General features: G+C 38.1%; 1 protein-coding gene across 11 annotated transcripts in view; it reads left to right on the top strand.

Annotated features, from left to right (window-relative positions):
* Positions 1–647: 647 nt before the first annotated feature.
* The window catches only part of fryb (furry homolog b (Drosophila)), a 59,271-nt gene continuing 40,286 nt past the window's right edge, over positions 648–19,632 (top strand). For 3 of the 11 annotated variants that reach the window (XM_067397746.1, XM_067397745.1, XM_067397744.1), the window contains exons 1-7: positions 655–1,057; positions 13,285–13,475; positions 15,736–15,789; positions 16,734–16,873; positions 18,052–18,142; positions 18,459–18,538; positions 18,737–18,817. In XM_067397746.1, the coding sequence (XP_067253847.1) occupies positions 865–1,057; positions 13,285–13,475; positions 15,736–15,789; positions 16,734–16,873; positions 18,052–18,142; positions 18,459–18,538; positions 18,737–18,817 (830 nt within the window). In that variant the 5' untranslated portion in view covers positions 655–864. Of the gene's footprint in view, positions 1,058–8,669; positions 8,859–11,086; positions 11,779–12,683; positions 12,997–13,284; positions 13,476–15,735; positions 15,790–16,733; positions 16,874–18,051; positions 18,143–18,458; positions 18,539–18,736; positions 18,818–19,632 lie in introns of those variants that run through there. The other 8 variants (XM_067397754.1, XM_067397747.1, XM_067397752.1 and 5 more) reach the window with 7 other exon arrangements.

Here is a 19,632-nt window from a genome sequence, read left to right as displayed (position 1 = left end):
GTTGTTTATTGAAGAAAAGGGCTGTTTTGTGTTCTCAGAAGGAGTGGTCAGTCTCTCTGTTTCTTTTTCTTTTTCTTTTTCATCAGCACTTTCAGCCAGGGCCACTCGGAGGGAGAGACTCAGAGAATAAGGTAGTTGTTCCATGTTGGCCTTCAAAAAGGTTACTCTATAAAATCAGCAACGCCTGCAGGTCAGTAAACAGTGTGGTTATTTGTTAGCTTAATGTTATTAAAAGGTGGTCCAAATAAACACCCTCACCCAAAGACTTCACATTTGTCCATTCCTTCTGACATTATTAAAAAACAACCTATAAATGATGTGTTTGTTTTGTCAGGCACATAGCTCTTGGGAATCAAACTTGGGGGACATGATGCCTTGACAACCATTTTGAAAACACCTCAGACTCAAAACATAAAACAAGTTAATACAAACCAGAAGCAGGTCATTTTGATAGGTTGCGTTCTATCCCCCAAATGGCACTGTTTTTTAAACAATCTGATTCCCATTAAAATAAACACTGTACACAGTCACACTTGCCCCGTCTCTCCTCCTTTATTTTCAAAATCTCCACCCTCTCTCTCACAAAAGAGGCGTGTCCGTCTTGAGTAATCCAACACCTGCCCCATTCAGGCGTGTTACTGTAACTGGCTAAACAGCCTGGACCTGTGAGAGCAGACAGAGAGCATTATCCCTCTCTGATTGAATTCACACTTAAAAGCTCATGTACCTAATACAGAGGAAAGAGGGACAAAAAAACACAAAAGAAGAGACAAACAGAACTGAGAGGAGCTTCTCTGGAGATCCGTATCCATGCTGATCCGTAGCAGGTGAAAGCGGTACCTCTTTTTGTCATCTGTGTCGGATATGTCCGTGGAGGATGTCAACAGTACCGGAGTTGTGGTGGATGGTAAACCGAACCCTTGTGAAACTCAGAGCCAGGATGGGATTGTTTTGGTCCAGATGGCTAGTCTCTCCATGCATATGTTCACTCCAGCAGACTTTAAAGGGAAGTTCAGGAAGATCCAGCCGAGAAAAAGACCCACCATCATCAAAGAAGGTACCGCTCAGGTTTTGCTTTAGTAGTCAGGCACACCGCTGTCTTTAATATCTTGATGTGTTATGACACGCGAGTCATCCTTCATGGTGTGCGATTTAATTAGATTTGACTTTTATGTCCAACCAAGGCATAGACTCCCATCTTTACCTCACACACAGGACATCAAACTTGTGTTTCTGGTATTTTTTCTTAGTCAGTCAGTTGATAGCCTGCAATTTGTCTCAGTGTACAGCTCATCGCGTGAAACTTTGTGACACAACACTATGATGTCATTCAGAGACTGTTTTAAGACTTTCTAGTATAGCCTTCAGCTAGAGATCACTGAGGGGGCGGGAATTCCCTTGAAACTTGTGGCTGGTTGGGGTGGTATCGTACTTAATTTCTTTTCACCTTATTAGAGTCAGGTTTTGAGAAGACATAAAATGTTACCTCCACCCTGAAATGTTCATTGTGGAGATTTATTTGGAGTTAGAGACAAAAAAAGATGTTTTCCAGGAGTAGAAAGGACCATGGCCACACAGGTAAAGTCTTGGCCACACAAGACAACGTTTCCCCACTGTTGACGGAATTTTTCATAATTTATGAGACAGCGCTTCCTCGCCATTGACGGAATTTTCCGGCTTTCCGTATTTTCACTGTTATACTGTAGGGGGTGCTATTACGCAACACCTTAAAGGGGACAGAATCTCCAGATCAAAACACTTGAAAACAAGAAGCAAAAACAAGCCATAAAAAAATTGATTATGCACGTTGTAGTCTTTGGGCGAAAAAAAAAAGATTTTGTTCAAAATATTGCTTTTTTTTTAATTAAACTTACTCATATTCATACAACAAAATATTCTGGGGGCCATGGAAGTTTTTTGAAAATGATCAAAATGCTGGCGGTGGGTGGCAACGTTTCTTAAACAATGCTGGCAGGGAAAGAGTTAATGATCTTAAGGGACTTCAGTTGGGACCTCAATCTGGCGAGTTAACTGTGCCTACATGAGCGATGATGGAATAGGGGAAGGGTGGATGTGAATGATGAGAGATAGCATCAACATCAGGAAAGAGATCATTTTGGGTTTTAATTAGACCTTAGTTAAACCAGCATCTCAAATCTTCCAGAACCTCAAGCTGGGATGGTCCGTATACAAAGACAACATATAGTGGAAAAGGCAAAGTAAACAAAAGAAAAGAAACAAATGTGTTTGTCTAAGTTAAAGTGACTTTGTTCACATGCAATTTTTTATTTAGACGTTGTAGACAGAGTAAAAAATTAGTGACACACTACCGTTCACAAGTTTGGTGTTTTTGAAATAACACTTTCATGCTCTCCAAGGCTGCGTTTATTTAATCAGAAATAATATTGAAAACAGTAATATTGTGAAATTTTATTACAATTTAAAATACACAAAAAAATATGAATAAGTCATAGCAACATGTTTTTACAGTTACAGTTTCCATTTTATTATCTTTTGATTATTCTTCAGAAATCATTCTTATATGCTGATTTTATGCTCAAGAAACATTTCTTATTATCAATGTTGAAAACAGTTGCACTGTTTAAAGGTGCCCTAAAATCAAAAATTGAATTTACCTTGGCATAGTTGAATAACAAGAGTTCAGTACATGGAACTCCAATGCGTCCTCCTTCTTATGTAAATCTCATTTGTTTAAAAGACCTCCGAAAAACAGGCGAATCTCAACATGACACTGTTACGTAACAGCCGGGATCATTAATATGTACGCCCCCAATATTTGCATATGCCAGCTCATGTTCAAGGCATTACACAAGGGCAGCCAGTATTAACGTCTGGATCTGTGCATAGCCGAATCATCAGACTAGGTAAGCAAGCAAGAACAATAGCGACAAAATGGAGCAAAAATAACTGACGGGGGGGCAAGGAGCGCACGATTTAAAGGGGCCATGCACAGAATCGGTGCATACTGTAGTTAATGATGCCCCAAAATAGGCAGTTAAAAAATGAATAAAAAAAAACCTATGGGATATTGAAACTGAAACTTCACAGACATATTCAGGGGACACCTTAGACCTATATTACATCTTGTAAAAACTGGTTAGGGCACCTTTAATATTTTTGTAGGAACTATTGTATTTTTTTCAGAAAGTAAAATAACAGCATTGATTTGAAACCAAACAAAGTAAACAAAAAAGATTTAAAACAAATAAACAGATTGAGAGAAGATAGAGACTTTGGGCAGGGAGACTTTAGAGGGAAAGTGGATAGATTTTGAAGACATTGAAACAACTAAATTGTTTATTATTCCAAAGGTTTGACTTGTGTGGTAATGATGTCTTGTGTTTTATCTGGTGCTAAATTATCTTGTCCTTTCCTCTCCAAAGCTAAAAAAGGGAGTATATATTAGGGGTTTCTGCTGAGTGGGCACATGTGTCTCCCATGATTGGTTTTTCAGAGCTGTACTGAACAGGTGTGTTGGATGCCTGAAAGACCATGAACCCTCACAGAAGCCTCACTGATGGTTGGCTGAAGAGACCTTTTGTCAGAGGAGAAGCCAGCTGAACACAAAGAGGGAGTTTTAGTTAGATTTCTAGAATATCCTGAATTCTGAATCCTAAATCCTGTACCGCAATTAATGTAAAAAGAATTTCCTCACCCTCTTGTTGATCAAAGATTTGTTTTGAAGAATGTCCGCAAGTAACATTTGAAGGAGTCTCTCTTGGTTTTCCTTATTTAATTTTAGCATCTTGACCCCTCATTGACTTTTATTGGAAACAGCTCAATTAGATCATGGGTTTTAGAAGCCAGTGTGCTTGCCAGCACTGACACGGAACTAGTTTCATGTTAACAGGATCCCTGTCACTGGGTAGTTATGAGTCAGTGATCCCTGTGCCAGAGTCTAACAGCTGGCAGAAGCTGCCTGATGCTCCAAATGCTTGGAATTCTGGGGGTTTCTTGTAAAGATTATCCGAGCATGACTGCTGTGAAGCTCTCGTAGCAGAGAATAAAATCATGAACAGTTTGCTAGGAATGTCAAAACAAGCAACACAGTAAAACAAACATGCACCGTACATATTTTACCATTTTATCATGTTTAAATATCAATTCAGCATAATATTTTGTCCATACAATGGAAGTCAAGAGGGTTCAGTTATGGCCCTACAATATCTGCAATATGAAAAAACGTGGACAGAATCGCAGAGTCTAGTCATAAAAATGGATAAAAAAAAAATAAAAAAAATCACAAATTTGAGCCAAACTTGGATGAATAAATCAAAAGTAGGGCTGAACAATAAATCAAACTGTGATATGAACTAGTATCTGTGAATATTAAACTGTAAAGTGAATATGAATTCTGCATGTTCTGCAATTTTTCATCCATGTCGTAATTTAAACAGTAAACCTCTGCCAAAAAATGAAAGGAACTGTTCAAATTTCATTTGATTACATTTTAAAAGATTAATTACATTGATAAAGTTTAATGCATGTATTTGATTACCACTGTTTTTGATAATACATGTATTTAATCAGAAAAAGAACTTAAATTGTTAAAGTTTTATGAATTGAATTGATTATACATCATTTTTGATTAACACAATTTAAAATCCCTTCACCCAAAAATTCAAATTCTGTCATCATTTACTCAACCTCATGTTAACCCAACCCATAAGACATTCGTTCATCTTCGACATCACAAATGAAGATATTTTTTAATGAAATCTGAGAGAATTCCTTCTATCCATTGACAGTCCACGCAACTGCACTTTGACGCCTCGAAAATTTCATGAGATCATAAAACTAATCTACATGAATTGAGCAGTTTAGTACTAAGTCCTAATTAGACACGATTGCTTTATATGATGAACAGATTTGAGTTTAGGCTTTTACACATAATAAACATTCATCAATGCACACATCAGAAATGGTAAACGGAAGCTTAAGCATTCTTGCTTGACATGCAAGAACCAATGAGGTTCATTCTCGTGTGTTATGCAGCACGTTTGAGCTTCCGCAAGAACCAATGAGGTTCATTCTCGTGTGTTATGCAGCACGTTTGAGCTTCCGCAAGAACCAATGAGGTTTGTTTTTATGCATCAAGCAAGTACAATTGAGCTTGAGTTGTTTGCTTACCAATAATTATATGTGAATAAAAGCCTTAATTCAATCCATTCATCATATGAAGTGATTGTGTCTACTCAGAAAATTTGGACTAAACTACTCTCTTTATAAACTTTTTGAAGCGACAAAGTGGTAGTTTCATGGACTGACAAAACAGGGACAAAATCTCTCAGATTTCATTAAAAATAAATTCATTTTTGTTTCAAAGATGAATGAATCTTTTACATATTTGGATCAACATGAGGGTGAGAGATTGATGACTGTTTTTTTGACTGTGTAACCCTTTAATCAAATTCCAGAAAAAAATTTAACTGGAAAACACCTTAAAATTTGTATTTTGTGATCATTTATTTTTTCAGTTGGACAGTAAGCTGTTCTTTTAAGTGATTTCTTTGAAGCAGCTCACCAGATGAAACCGTGAGAGCGTTTCTGTGTGGTGGAAGTGGTGGGTGTGACCCCAGCTGTTGTGGAGATGTGCCCGGGGCAGCTGGGAGAGCTCAGTGTCAGCTGGGAAGACTCCACAGTAGCAGTAAAACCCTCAAGAGACCCAGACACTCCTCAATTCAAGCCACTGCAAACAGCACATTTCCAAACTTTTTCAGCGCAAACACAATTCATTTTGCAACAATTCATTTTGCATTGATTTATTGCACCACTTTACTCTTTATAAATACTGTCAGTGTTTACCGGAGCTTTGTCATAAATAGGACGTTTTTATGGCTCTCTGCATATTAAGCAAGCTGCAGCTGTCATATGCAATGAGTAACATTAAAATAAAATACCAATTTTATAAGCAGTTTAAAGCGATTTACACAATATACATATTTAATCTCCCTCATTTGTATCTTGAGTTGCGTAATATCATAATATAATGCATAATAGTACATAATTTGGTAACACATCCCGCAGAATACAGATCAGTTCCCCTCTGTTTCATATTTATTCGGATGTGACAGAATGTGAATGATCTCCCTCTAAACCTTTTGCTGAGAGCTATGATATACTGCAGTAATTACATGCTCTGTCAATCAAGTTGTCATATACAACACACCACTCCTTCCAGAGGCAAAATTGTTCATTTGGTGTAAACGTACTGCTAAGGTAAGCATAACTATTACAGTTGCTCATATTTAGGGTTAGTGATATAAGCAGGGCAAAAGAACAAAAATGAAAAACAACAAGAATTTCTGGAAAGATAAAGAGCATTGAGGAGAACATGTTTGGTAACTCCCCAACTGCTGTTAACAAAAATTAAATGCAACTGCTTTCACATGGAAACTATTTACTCTCATTCTTCCACAGCTCTTATGTTCTGTCTGCCGTGAGTGAACATCTGAGATATTAGCATCACATTCCTTTACTGATGTGTATCAACCATTAATGCAACACAGTGCTTTGCTTGTTCCATTCTCAGAGTGTTTTGTAAATAAGATGCTTTTGTTGAATTCTACTAATCATATACTACTGTCCAAATGTGTGGGGGTATTATTTTTTTAAAAAAAGGAAAAAAAAAAATTCTCTACAGTCTTGTAAGTACAGCTACACATGTAGATTTGTACATGACGCCATAGTCTAGGAATCTCTGGCCATACATTTACATGATACAAAATGATCAGAACAGCCTTACAGGTTCAAATACAGCTCTAGTCCCCTCTTCTTTGTCTCTCTTTTCTTTTCTTTTTTTTAAATGTGAAAAGCAAAAGCTGTGTTGTAATTTGATTGAGGTGTATTATGTGGAATAGTTTTGATTTGTTTATTATTTTGAAGCATAGCTTTCAGTTGCCTTTTGTCCTATTGGGGCATTGCCCAGTGGTGACATCACTATCATGGGGATTTAAAAAAGCCTAACAGACACAGAAGACAATGATGTCATAATGTGAACTGTTGCGCCTTCCGCATGAGTTAAATTAAATGTTCAGCAGTGCAGTATTTAGCCACATTTTTGCTTTAGAAAGCTGCACAATACTTTCAGTTTCAATGTGTCTTGAATGAACTTCCAGTGTATTGCTGCAGTGCTGCTGTCAGCCAGCAGATGGTGTGACGATGTAATCCCATTCCCATACACTCGTCATCTACTCATGCACAGTGAACACACAGGATCACATGATCCATGAGTGACAGGCTGTTGCCCTCCACCTCCACCACCTGCTATAAAATTTAATATTAATGTACTAATGCTAAAATAAAATATTAAACAGTATTATTAAGTAAATATAATTTTTTATATAAAAATATCAATGGCACAATATGTTAGATTTTTGGATTAAAATATCCAAAAACCACTAGAATAGTGTTATATATTTTGTTGACTTGTGTACTTACATTATCCCAAATATTTCTAAGAATGTTTAAATCCAGAGACACGGACCGTGTGTGCGTTGCCTATCAATGACATCATACCCGCGTTACCCTCGAATATCGTAGAAACCATGAAAACAGTCGCTTTAATATATGATGTGTTTTATTAGACAGGTGAGCAACTGTTTGGATACATTTATAGACAGAAAACTAATCGTGTTATAGAGCTTAAGTCTTATTGTTTAAATCTTGTTTTCTTGATTGCGAGTATCATGGTTTAGCCTGCGTAATATCGATCTAGCTTACTGCAGTTTGCAACAAGTGTCTCATAGTAGCTGCCGAGCGAATTCACAGAGTAGCATTATAACAACTTTCAACACACAAATGTATCTAATATGATAAACAGCGCTGCTTACCCCACATACACATGACCGGAAGAAGCAGAAGCGCGCGTCTGCGACATAATAAAAGCTCTACTGCTCTCGAGCCGTGCGTTGTGTTCGTCTCTCATTATCAATCGATCCAGCGGCCTTGTTCAGCCACAGCCTCCTTCATACTACAGTAGTGTTAATAAATCTTAGCTTATCCATGAATATGATTTCTCCCCAAGTCCTGTCAGATTCTTTTCCACTGGCTGTAGACATGAAAACAACACCTCCCATGATTCCACGAAATCAAGGCATCATAAAGCTATGCCTTTGTTTTGAATAAGCGACCTCTAGCGCCAAAAATTACATATTGTGCCTTTAAAATACTGTATACAATATGGAGCATCAGCAAATGTGTGTCGTTTTTAAGGCAGCCAGATACATTGCAAGCTGATTTGCTGAAAGACATTCAAAATGAAAGCATCAGCGAGTCAACTTGCAATCTCTGCAGTGTCATCCTAGAGAGAACAAATTTACATTTTAGCAAATTGTCAGGATGGCAAACAAGAACATTGAGGTACGGTCGTACCGATCTGCTCAGGGAATACTGCGGTAAACAAACAAACAAACCCCTCACCCCTCCTCTTTTCTTAATGTCCTTTAAGGGAGGCTGGACAACACAAACAGCAGCACTCTCTCTCTCTCTCTATTTCATTCTCTCTCTGGGAGCCAATCCTCTTAATGCAGAGCGAGCGAGAGAGTGAGAGCGGCTGATGAGAGAGTTTAAGGGAGGGAGGGAGGGGGCAGGAAAGAGATGTAGAGGAGAGAGAACAGTTGGTGCTCAGAGCTGACACAGGACACGTAGGGAAAGGCAGTGCTGCAGCGTATGGAGCTGTAAAGCGGCCTTTCTCTCTCTCTCTTCATCTCTCTGCCTGGACTCTCATCTCCGTGTCGCTACGGCGACCGAGACCTGCTACCCAGCTATGGCCAGCCAGCAGGACTCAGGCTTTTTTGAGATCAGCATCAAGTCTTTGCTGAAATCCTGGGGCAGCAGTGAGTACAAACTCAGCACACACACGCAATGTTCTGCATCCATGTGAGATGCAGCTGCATTTGTGTGTTGACCCTTCTGTAGGACACAGTTGTTTATGTTCTGCTGAAGACCTTTTTGGTTCTTTTCCTCAAGTCTTATATGCCTTAGTGTGCTAGTGATGAAATCGAAACCCCATCCGTTTCATATCAACTTTATCAGGAGTCTTAAATTGTTCAGTTCTCTCTGGGATGTTTACATCCTGCTTTTGAATGAGATTATTGATTTTAGTTATCCAATATATACGCACGTAGAGGATGTTACTTGATGATGTTAAATATATGTGCGTGTGTCCGGTTCATTAGTGTTTGGCTGGAGAGGTTGCGTTATGTAATGACTGCAGACCAAAGGGGCTCATGACGTGATCAGGAGGATTTGTGCTGTTGTTTTTCATCACGTGCAGTGTTTGAGCATGTCACTGCCTCTCAGTGTGCAAACATCACTGTGTGTGAGAGAGCACAATGTCAAGGTTATTCTCTGTCTCGAACGATGTACATAAAGATGATGATGGTGACAGTGACATCATATATCTCTGATGATGTAAGACCGATTTACATCACTGATCTTATACAAGGGCTGAGTAGAATATGGGGTGTGATTTGTACAAGTGTTGTTGTTGTATAAGGGCGAGAAAAGGAGGATGCAACGTACCCGAATAATTCCATATACTAGTCAGTAGTTTAGATTAAATGGATCTACAGCGTCATTTAACAACTATTTTGATCATTGATTAATCTGTTTATTTCATTGATTATTAAACATTAACAAAATAGGACAGATATTTCAATTTGAATGTCAAATCAAATCAGGAAGTGAATAGAATTTGACATCGAAGGCACAGTGTGATAAGTCTGGTGCGAAATGATTCATGTCATTGGGGTAGGAAATGTTAGATCATTAAGAAACTGTATGTATTGCGGAAAGCGCTATACAAATAAATGTGAATTGAATTGAAAGTTTAAACTGTGTAAGCAAGGTCTTAACCTCACAAATACACACTGTTCTGTGCTGCGAGTGTGTTTGTGTGTGTTTGAGGGATCTCTAACTTGCGTCGTCAGCAGTGGTAGAACTATCAGCTAAAGGTGATAAAGATGCATTTTTCTTGTACAAAGGAACCGTGTTGCTGTACAGTGGCTGTTAATTTGTTCCCATGTGTTTTAGACATGCTGCTCAATCCCTGTGTGAAGTAGAACAGGTGGCCAGATAACAGTCTGCTAACTCACTCAAGCAAATCCACTCCAATCTCTTTCCCTGATCTCTTTTTCTGCATGCCCTCTTTCTCCTTAAACCACCACTTTCATTCCCTATCACTTGTTACGCTTTCCAGATGCCCTGTCTTTTCTGTCAGATCAATCCTTGTTTATATAAGGTCAACCTGCTGTGAATTAGCTTGTGTACAAACTGATGATTGAGATGAGATGGAGCAACAAATAACCAAGGCTAGATAAAGAAAAACAGATGAATGGAGAAGTGAGGCTTTATGATTATATTGATAAATAAAGTGCTGCTTTCTTTTTAATGCGCACTTAAAACTGCTCATTATCAAGAGTAAGTGCGATTAATGCATCGTACTGTATTTCCGAGCAATTGTTCGGACTGTATGGTAGTCATTACACAGAAGATGTTGTGTCTGGGCTTGCCTTGCACTAGCTGATTCACATTTATTATGTGTATATATAGGCCTACTTTGCTGTAGTTTAGGGACTACTGTGTTTCCTTTGCTAATTTGGCCCCCTTTGGTGACAAGAAAGAGACAGTTCATAAGTCATTCTTTGTGACTCAATTTAAGCTAGTTCCACTTTATGTTTTTTGTGATGTCATAATATGCACCCAATGATGCTGTTAATATGGACATTATGATGTTTTCATTGGAAGATTTATGTTATCATAATGCCCATTGTAGCATCATCACTAGATTTCACTGAATTTTACTGGAATGCTGTGAATAATGCGGTGAAATCCAGTGAACAACATTATTTGCAATTTATGACATCATCAATGGATTTCACTGTAATGCAGTGAATGACATCACAATGCAATTCTGACATCATAACTGGAATCCATTGCAGTGAAATCCAGTGATGATGTTATAATTGCATTATGAAGACATTTGCTGCATTACAGTGAAATCTAGTGACGTCATAAATAGCATTAGGATATCATCACTGGATTTCACTGGAAATACTGTGATATAATGATTGGATTTCACTGAAGTGTGTCATAATGAATTTCAGGGAAACCCAGTGATGCCATCATAAATGTCATTATGATGTCATAACGGGTTTTATGATGCAATCATAGCACCATTATGATATCATAGAGGGCATTCTAATGCTTTTTTATAATATAATCCTTTTTATAATTTTCAAATCTTGTATGTATGCATGTTTAGAATCATAATCATTCATTTGTGCTCACAGTAAAAAGGAATGAATATGTTAGAATAGTGTGTGTCAGTGCTGAGGTTAAATATAGCACCATATAGTCCCTCCTACCCTCTCTCTATTTCTCTCTCTCAAACTCTCTCTCTTGGCTTTGCTAGAATTCCAGCTTGACCTTCTCCTCAGTTAGGGCTTGCTTCTGTCAAAAGTCTATGAGGAGCTAGACACAGGAAAGGGTGTGTTCCTTGAACTTGCTTTCTCCAACTCCCATAACTCCAAGAGCAAATCCCAGCTATCCCAAGTTCATGGCTGTTTGATAGGGCTGCCAGCATGGTGCAGGTCCACAAAGACAGGACGGGAAGACAGATGGGAAGTATGGAGCTCTGGTGGTGGTAAAGGGCTAGTTTTGTGTCGGATTACTGGAACTGACGTGGCCGCACCATGGAGCTTTCTCCCGTACGGTGGAGTCGGGCCAGCGTCATCAGCTTCATCAAGGGCCTTGGTAGGTGCCACTGAGTGAAAGGTCTGCGGGTGTGTGGGTGTTGTTCTTGTTCTCTACGCTTGCTGTAAGGAGGTTGCATTCTGTGGATTCCTGGTAGTGTGTTCAAGACTCAAGAAGTGAACAAAATATTTCACAATTCCTTTTCAGCAACTCCTCTCCTTCAGTTTAAACTGCTCAGGCTCGACAGCAACTTCAGAGGTGTCAATTGATGTCCGCTGTTTGCCCATAAATAACGTTGACGTTAATGTTATCTGCAGATGACTGTCAAGTCAACCATATGTAGCAATTTTAATTCGAACATAAATAAATTTGCAATTGACTTCTGTTTTAGTATCGTTTGATGATTCAACAGTCACTAAATATTCAGGATTCCGTCTAGATAGTTTGTATCTCATGTCATTTAGCACACTGAAGTAACTGTCATTCCAATGTTCTCTCGTTGACCTGAGAAGTGAAACCCTGGTGTCAGGTCATGAACTCCCATTAACATGGTGTGAAGTTTAAACTATTCAGGTACTGAGGTCCACGAGGGGAAATTTAGTTCGCGAAACATCAGCCTGACCTACAGAAGCATTTTCTATACTATATCTAAACACCAGCATATCATAGAGAACACAACCACATACAGTAGCAAACATTTACAACACTGTAATATTGTGTTGTGTTGTTGTGCAACAAGTTTTGCATGTACATCATTTACTTATTCTTCAAAAACTGAAAAATCTAGATGACATTTAAAATTAAAAAAGTGTTATTTGGATTGTGTGTCTACTTTGATGCTGCTTGTTTGTTGTTATTGCAGAAGCAGTGCATCAGTGTTGTGACATGAATTGCTTTAGTTTTAAATGCAAAAGCATGTTCATGAGAGACCGCTTTAACAGTCTTTTAACAGCCTTAATCTCTAACTGTTGATAAAACTGCTTAGGCAATCATCATTTTAAGGTAATTGCCTCGCTTTAAGTGACTGCATGTCTCTTTAAACTGCTCATATTGCTGTTGGGAAGATTACATTTTTCCATTCGTTTTTCTGCTTGTGACTTTTGAGGTTGCAGGGGTCTATTCTAAGAGGAGCACATGCTCGAAGCCCCTGCAGCCACATGACGTGGGCTCCCCCGGCCCCGGCCAGCCGGCTGACCTCCTCCCTCTTTTGGGAGCGATGACATGGTCTTGCCAAAAATGAAAACACCAGCTGCTCTAGCCCTGGCCGACTGTGAGATGGTACTCTCAAGGCATAGACTCAGACCCTAACATTGACAGCACCACTTTCAATTTTTTTGTCATGTTTTTAAATGTGCTAATGTGACAAAACATTTCCATCTCAAAGCATTTGATTGTTCAGACATTTTTGCCTCTGTGTGGGATTAGAAAATGACCCAAGCTGAATTCAAACTCAGGTCACCAGTATTACACATGTCAGAACTTGTGCACTGCTCAAGTCATACAATTAGCACAACAACTGAGCTACTAATAAGATAAACTAATCTTGTATTTTTTGTCCTTTCCCAGCATCCCCCGTAGGAAAGCGCCCCCTCCCCCAAGTGAGCAGCGCTCCGGGTGAGAGGAAAGGTCCTGTTGCCACCATGCCGGTTACCGTGGACCCCGAGAGCAAACCGGGCGAGTATGTCCTCAAAAGTTTGTTCGCCAACTTCACCACCCTGTCTGAACGTAAAATACGCATCATCATGGCAGAACCACTGGTAAGAAACCTATTTTTTTTTAAAGATTTGTCAGACATTTTTCAAACAAGACAAAATTTATGATGACATGCAGATCGTCTAAGGCACAAGACCTCAAATGCAAGTAAATAACATCCAGCCCATACTACAAGCAGTTGCCACAAGTCACAGTTGGGTTTGAGGTTTTTTACGCCTTGTTTTTTGCTGATTCTCTGGTATGTTGAGTAGTCTGGAAAAACAGGAAGTGTACAGTATGCTGTCTAAATCAGTTAGACAGAGCAAGCGAGATATCTAACAGCCCTGGCTGGCACACAAGTTATTAATGACTCTGCTGTGGGTTTCATTTGTAATTGCTTTAGCTGGCAGGAATCGAACGTTAATACTTCACAATATATCTTCAAACTGCACTAATAGCCGTAAGATACTGTGTCTGTTTTTGCTGCAGTGGCTCAGGTTGCCTGGTCTCTCTGTATCATTGTAATTCCATTATGCTGGAGTGTGGGTTTAAGTGGACAGGAATGGGGTTCGTCTACTCTGTATGAAAAGCAGTCAAAGCTCTCAGCACACCCATCTCTGAATGCATACCATGCCAAACAGTGTGTGCATTAAGTGAATTATTTCCATATTCATGAGTTTGTCATCACGGTTGAGATGCTGAGTTTTATCAAAAAGTGCATTTTCCAGTCAACCTCCAGCAATGTACAGTTCTCAGTTTACTGATCACATTAACATCATCGATTAACATCTAGAAAACAAATTTCAATTATGCTAGAAATCAGTAACTTTAGAAGCAGAACACAAGCCATGACCTAGACATTAACCTGTTTGTAAAATCCCTGCTCTTCTTTGCCCTTTCATGTGACCCTGTCTATCTTTGTCAGTCTGAAAGCGTGTGAGTGTGTCCACGAGTGTGCCTGCGTGTTATAAGGTTAATCACTTGATTTGACCTCCAGACCCAGCCCCAGTTAAGTTGTTCTCTTGGCTCTTTGGCCCAGTTTCCCACGCTTGTTCTCTATCCACATTAAAGCTCTGACATCTTCAGATTAAGTTTAGTCCTGTTTAGAGTTCAGTTTCAGAGGATTACAGTTGTTTTAGCATCAGAGTCTTCACTGATTGTTGAAGCCACTGATAATCACAGCAAGACAATATTTTTTGTATTTCCTACACTGATTTTAAGGCAAAAATTTTAATAATGTGTTCAACAAAGCTGAAAGTACTACATTTTTATTGGCTGCTGAACGCCTGATCAAAATTAGCCAAAATATTTAACATGTCAACAGTTATCGCAGTTATCGCAGTTGCTGTGCTACATGGTTACAAAAGCTTATCGTTTACATGTTTTTTAAGCATTGTGGTTTGAAAACAAGTGATTTTAAACCATTGAAGCGCAATGAGCTGCGGAATATAAATATCGCTATATGCACTCGCTGAGAGACCATTTCTGAGAGCTTTCTGAAAGACACGCGCACATAAAGCCGCTGCTCAAAAACTGAAACAGAACTGAGTTTTTGCTGTGTAATTGGGCTTGAATGATTTAATACACATACTTGCGTGTTAAAATACCCTTCTTTGCAAGTATCCTCATAAACACAGTCATTTATGTCTTAAGCGAACGTAAACAGCTGAGAGAGAAAATGCGTTGGATCTGTGCATTCGATCTTAAAGTGATGGCATTAATCAAGTTAATCAAACAACAAAAAAGAAAATCTCACACTGCTTTTGACTGAATCACTTTTGTAACTTTTTGTAACACAGTGAAGACTGCAGTGTTTTTCATACATTTGATTACTTTATAGTATTTATGTAGTATTTATAGTGCTTGAAGATTTTCAGGTAGGTCTATTTAATTTATGTCTGTGTTCTGTTGTAGTTTGTTGTCCTATTGCTTGTAATTAGTTTCTTTGTTCTTATTTTATCACTGACTGTTTACTTGTCTTCTGTAAGCTTAAGAGTTTTTTTTACTTAGGCTAGTATTAGTTCATTTTTGTGCTATTGAAATTGGTGACAAGAATTATGAAATTTCAATAGTATCAAAAATGTTGATATCATAAAAACCATATTTAAAGCAAAAATAACCATATCAGGATATATATCATTACCATGAAATAAAATTACTCATATCGTGATATAAGATTTTGGTCATATAACCCACCCCTAGGCCTTGGTTATATGTTTTATCTGGACTTTTCAAGTTCATGCATTACAAAAGAAAGATTGTTTTCCAGCTGGGAATCTGCAGCCAATGATCTATGCCTCTTAAGTTCCTTTTGATGTTCTGCAGGAAAAGCCCCTCACCAAATCTCTACAAAGAGGAGAAGACCCGCAATTTGATCAGGTGAGATTAAATGACATTTTCCACATCCTTCCTGACATTTAAGACTTTTTTCCTATCTGATACATGCTGACAGTGAAACAGTTATGGCTTTGAGACATGGTTTTGTTTTTTCTTTCCACAATCAGTTGATAGCCCCAGAAATGATAAAGTAATGTTGAAAAAGAATGAAAAAGAATGACTTTTTCTGTCCTTCTCTATTGGTAGACTAATTTTTAGTCATCATCAGTCAGACTCTAAGAATAGCATTCCTGTAGCTGGTGCTGTGCTGTCCTGACTTTACCCTTCTGTATTGAATTCTTAAGCAGCTTGAATGTGTGTGTGTTCTTGAACGTCTCACAGTAGTTGGGGGGAATACCAGGCCAGCTCTGCCCAGACACCCCTCCTTTCCTCTATTTGGTTTAGCCCAGCCTGTATGACCACATCAGCTCCCTGGATCTTAATTCTGGCTGTTTTCTGATTACCCAAATTCCACCCAAAGTAACATTTCTATCTAAAAGATTGTACACTTTTTGTGAAGAAAAATTACATACTTTTGAGTATGTAGGAGAAGAACAGGCATGTTTTGGGACCATGTCATAATTGTGTCATTAATGGACTGTGTTATAATTACGTGCATCCTGCAGTGCAGGTTCTTTCATATGACACATTCAGGCTATGTTCAGCACACCATACTACCCATTTTTTTAATTTTTAATTACGCAATGTGCACAGCATGCAAATTTTCTGCCTGCATAAATTACTCCTGTTGATAATTGATGGAAACTGCATACTGTTTCACATTCTATTTTTATAAAATAGGTGGTGTACAGTTTAAACTACAGTACACAACTAATATTCCATTCCATGTGTAGCCTCAGTTAAATCACATTGCATTTTGAGCTGTACAATTAGTGCTGTGACAAAACAGAACAATTTTCTGAAATTACTTCCTTTTTTCTCCACAGTTGATCAGCACTATGAGCTCTCTTGCTGAATATTGTCTTCCCTCCATCCTGCGGACACTGTTTGACTGGTATAAGAGACAGAACGGTTTGGAAGATGAGTCCCATGAGTACCGGCCACGTGCAAACACAAAGTCCAAAAAGTGAGTTCCCTTTGCCCACATTTAAAGTTACATTTCTAAACAATTTTTAAATTAGAAAATATTAACTGGAATGCCATTAGGAGTGTGTGAACTCTCCTCAGACTTGCATATAGTGTATTGATATCTAACTTTTGAAACAGCTATTTGGAGGGCAAAATCAGTGACCGAAATAAACATTTAATTAGTGCTTCTCCAATGGCATGTTTTGACTGTGTTCACTGTTTTACATATTCCTTATATTTTTACTTAATCTGTTAGTGATGTCTTCATTATTTAATGTATGTTTTAATAAATATGTCATGAAAACAAGTTATTACAGTTTATTACAGTTTTTTTATTATTAAAAAGTTGATATAAAAACTATGTGCAGTTTAAATGTTTACAACTCAGTTCTAGCTATATGATTTTTGTTATTTCGATAATTTTTCGGTTTTGGTTTTCGGTCATCCTGAGTGCATCCTGAATTTTCTTTTTTGGGTGCATCCCTACTTAATTGCCATTGGACGGTATGGCGAAAAGTGTAGTCAGTTTCTACCTTGTCTGTAGCGCAAACTTTAGATAAAACTAGAGCATAGAAGGTCAAGTATTTGCTCGTCTCATTTCCACAGGTCTCAATATAATCTGATTTAATGTCTGTTGCATAAGCGTGTTTATGGTGTTCTGTGCAAGTGTATATTTGTGTGTTTATGCATGTGTGATCTAGTGTGGAAGGGAGCTTGTAATTGATGGCTGTCATCAGGAAGCCTTGCTTTCATCTGATGAAATACAATCTCTACTGCAGTGCACTGTGCAGCAGCTCAGTAATAGCTAAAGAGCTGTGATGATCGGCTGTTTTATGCAAGCCTGCTTTTATTATAGTGTTATAATATCAGTGTATTTTCGAAATGAGTCCCATTTTTTTGCTTAAATTCTTTGCCACAAATTAGTGGTAAAGGCAAGGCAGAAATTCCTCAGCAGGGATATGGGATCTCATGTCCATGGAACGTAATCAAATAATGCTATTGGCAGTTAGGTTTGAATGAATCAGTGCTTCAGAATCAAAAACAGACCATAGACGATTTCAGAAGCTCTCATTGCACAGAACTCAGAAGCATGCTTATATTATTGACTTAAGCAAGCAGTGATTGTTAATCAAAATGCTATTTACTCAATTTCTTCTCATTCCGTCTCTCTTTCAGTGATGAACAGCAGAAAGATTATCTGATGGAAAGGAGGGACTTGGCAATAGATTTCATGTTCTCACTTGTGCTTATTGAGGTTTTAAAACAGGTAGGTTATGATTGAATGACAAGTAAACTGAAATCTGCACTGAAATAAATTTCAATAAATATTTATATTAATATATATATTTTATTTTTCAGGGCAGGTTGGAATTTGTATTGTCATAATTTAACCTTTTGACCATTTATATTTATAATTAATACTAATTAATTTTGTTTTAATCCTTTAAATGTTTGTATTTAATTTTCCTTATTTTAAATATAACTAATATATAAATAATTTTTCTTTTATTTTTTTCTTTTATTTAATTTATGTTATACAGTGTTTATTCCTCTTACTTATCCAGTCTCTTTTCTGTTTGTAGATCCCTCTCCATCCTCTTCTGGATGGCCTCATTCAGGAAGTCATTAACCTGGCATTCAAACATTTCAAGTACAAAGAGGGGTAATGATCCATTTAAATTATTTCCTCCATTCACCATAAGCCATTATTTTCATGCATGTGTTTGCATTAGTAAATCAGCCTAAATAGCATCTTACATCATTTTGATTTTCACTAAATCATGTGTACTCACTGTAAATGTAAGTGTGATTGGATTCTACCAAAGGACAGGAAGAATTATGATGTTTTTCTGCCCTGCAGATACCTTGGGCCCAACACGACCAACATGCACATAGTGGCTGATCTGTATGCAGAGGTTGTCGGTGTCGTGGCCCAGTCCAGGTAAATTATGAAGCAGCAAAAACAGCCAATAAGAACTTATTTAATGTTTCATATTTATACTGTATATGTGGAGTGGGATTTTGGACCAGTAAAACCATCTGATATCAAGTATATTTTTGATTGGTAATGTGTTGGGTCACGACTTTGAAGTCCAATGTAAAATCTGGATCTTGAAGCAAAACCACTTCCATTTGCAATAAAATTCCCACCTCACTTAAACCCTAAATGGATGGCTCCATGATTCCTGTTGAAGCCAGCGACCTGGTTTCGAGCTTAAAATGATGCCGGCATTCTTCTTCCTGTGACAGAGTGTCTAGTGTTAGATGAAGCACTAATGGGAAGCCATTATGCTGATAGACGAGACGTCTCGTCATGTTCACAGGGAGCTCTATCAGTGTCACACAAAGATGGAGTTTTTCCCTTTCAGTATGAGAGCTCTAGTCCTGACAGTAATGGCCTCTTTCCATATTTAATAGTGTGAAAAATGTATTTGTGGCTGTACGTATAATAAGGAAGTCTTGAAATTCTGGTGTCTACATTCGTCTGTTAAAGTCAAATGAAATGCTAGACATACTGTACATGGGTCTGTGTTTCATCACCCCAGTACAGTACAAGATAAATAGCATAATTCTGCCAAACAGCGTGTAATGCAGATAGTATACACAAGGATTCTTTATTTCTCTGTGAAAGTAGCCAGTTAGTTTGTAGCTCATCTAAAACAAACATTAAGGCTTGCAGAGAGACACGGAGAGAGATGCCTTCCTATTCCCCCTCCAGATGCCTTTCTAAATATAGGGCTGAAGATCTCTTTCTCT

Source organism: Chanodichthys erythropterus, chromosome 10 (assembly GCF_024489055.1).
Source record: "Chanodichthys erythropterus isolate Z2021 chromosome 10, ASM2448905v1, whole genome shotgun sequence".
Lineage (NCBI taxonomy): Eukaryota > Metazoa > Chordata > Actinopteri > Cypriniformes > Xenocyprididae > Chanodichthys > Chanodichthys erythropterus.
Note: the sequence above shows the minus strand (reverse complement) of the source record. Positions and strands in the feature narration are given on the sequence as shown.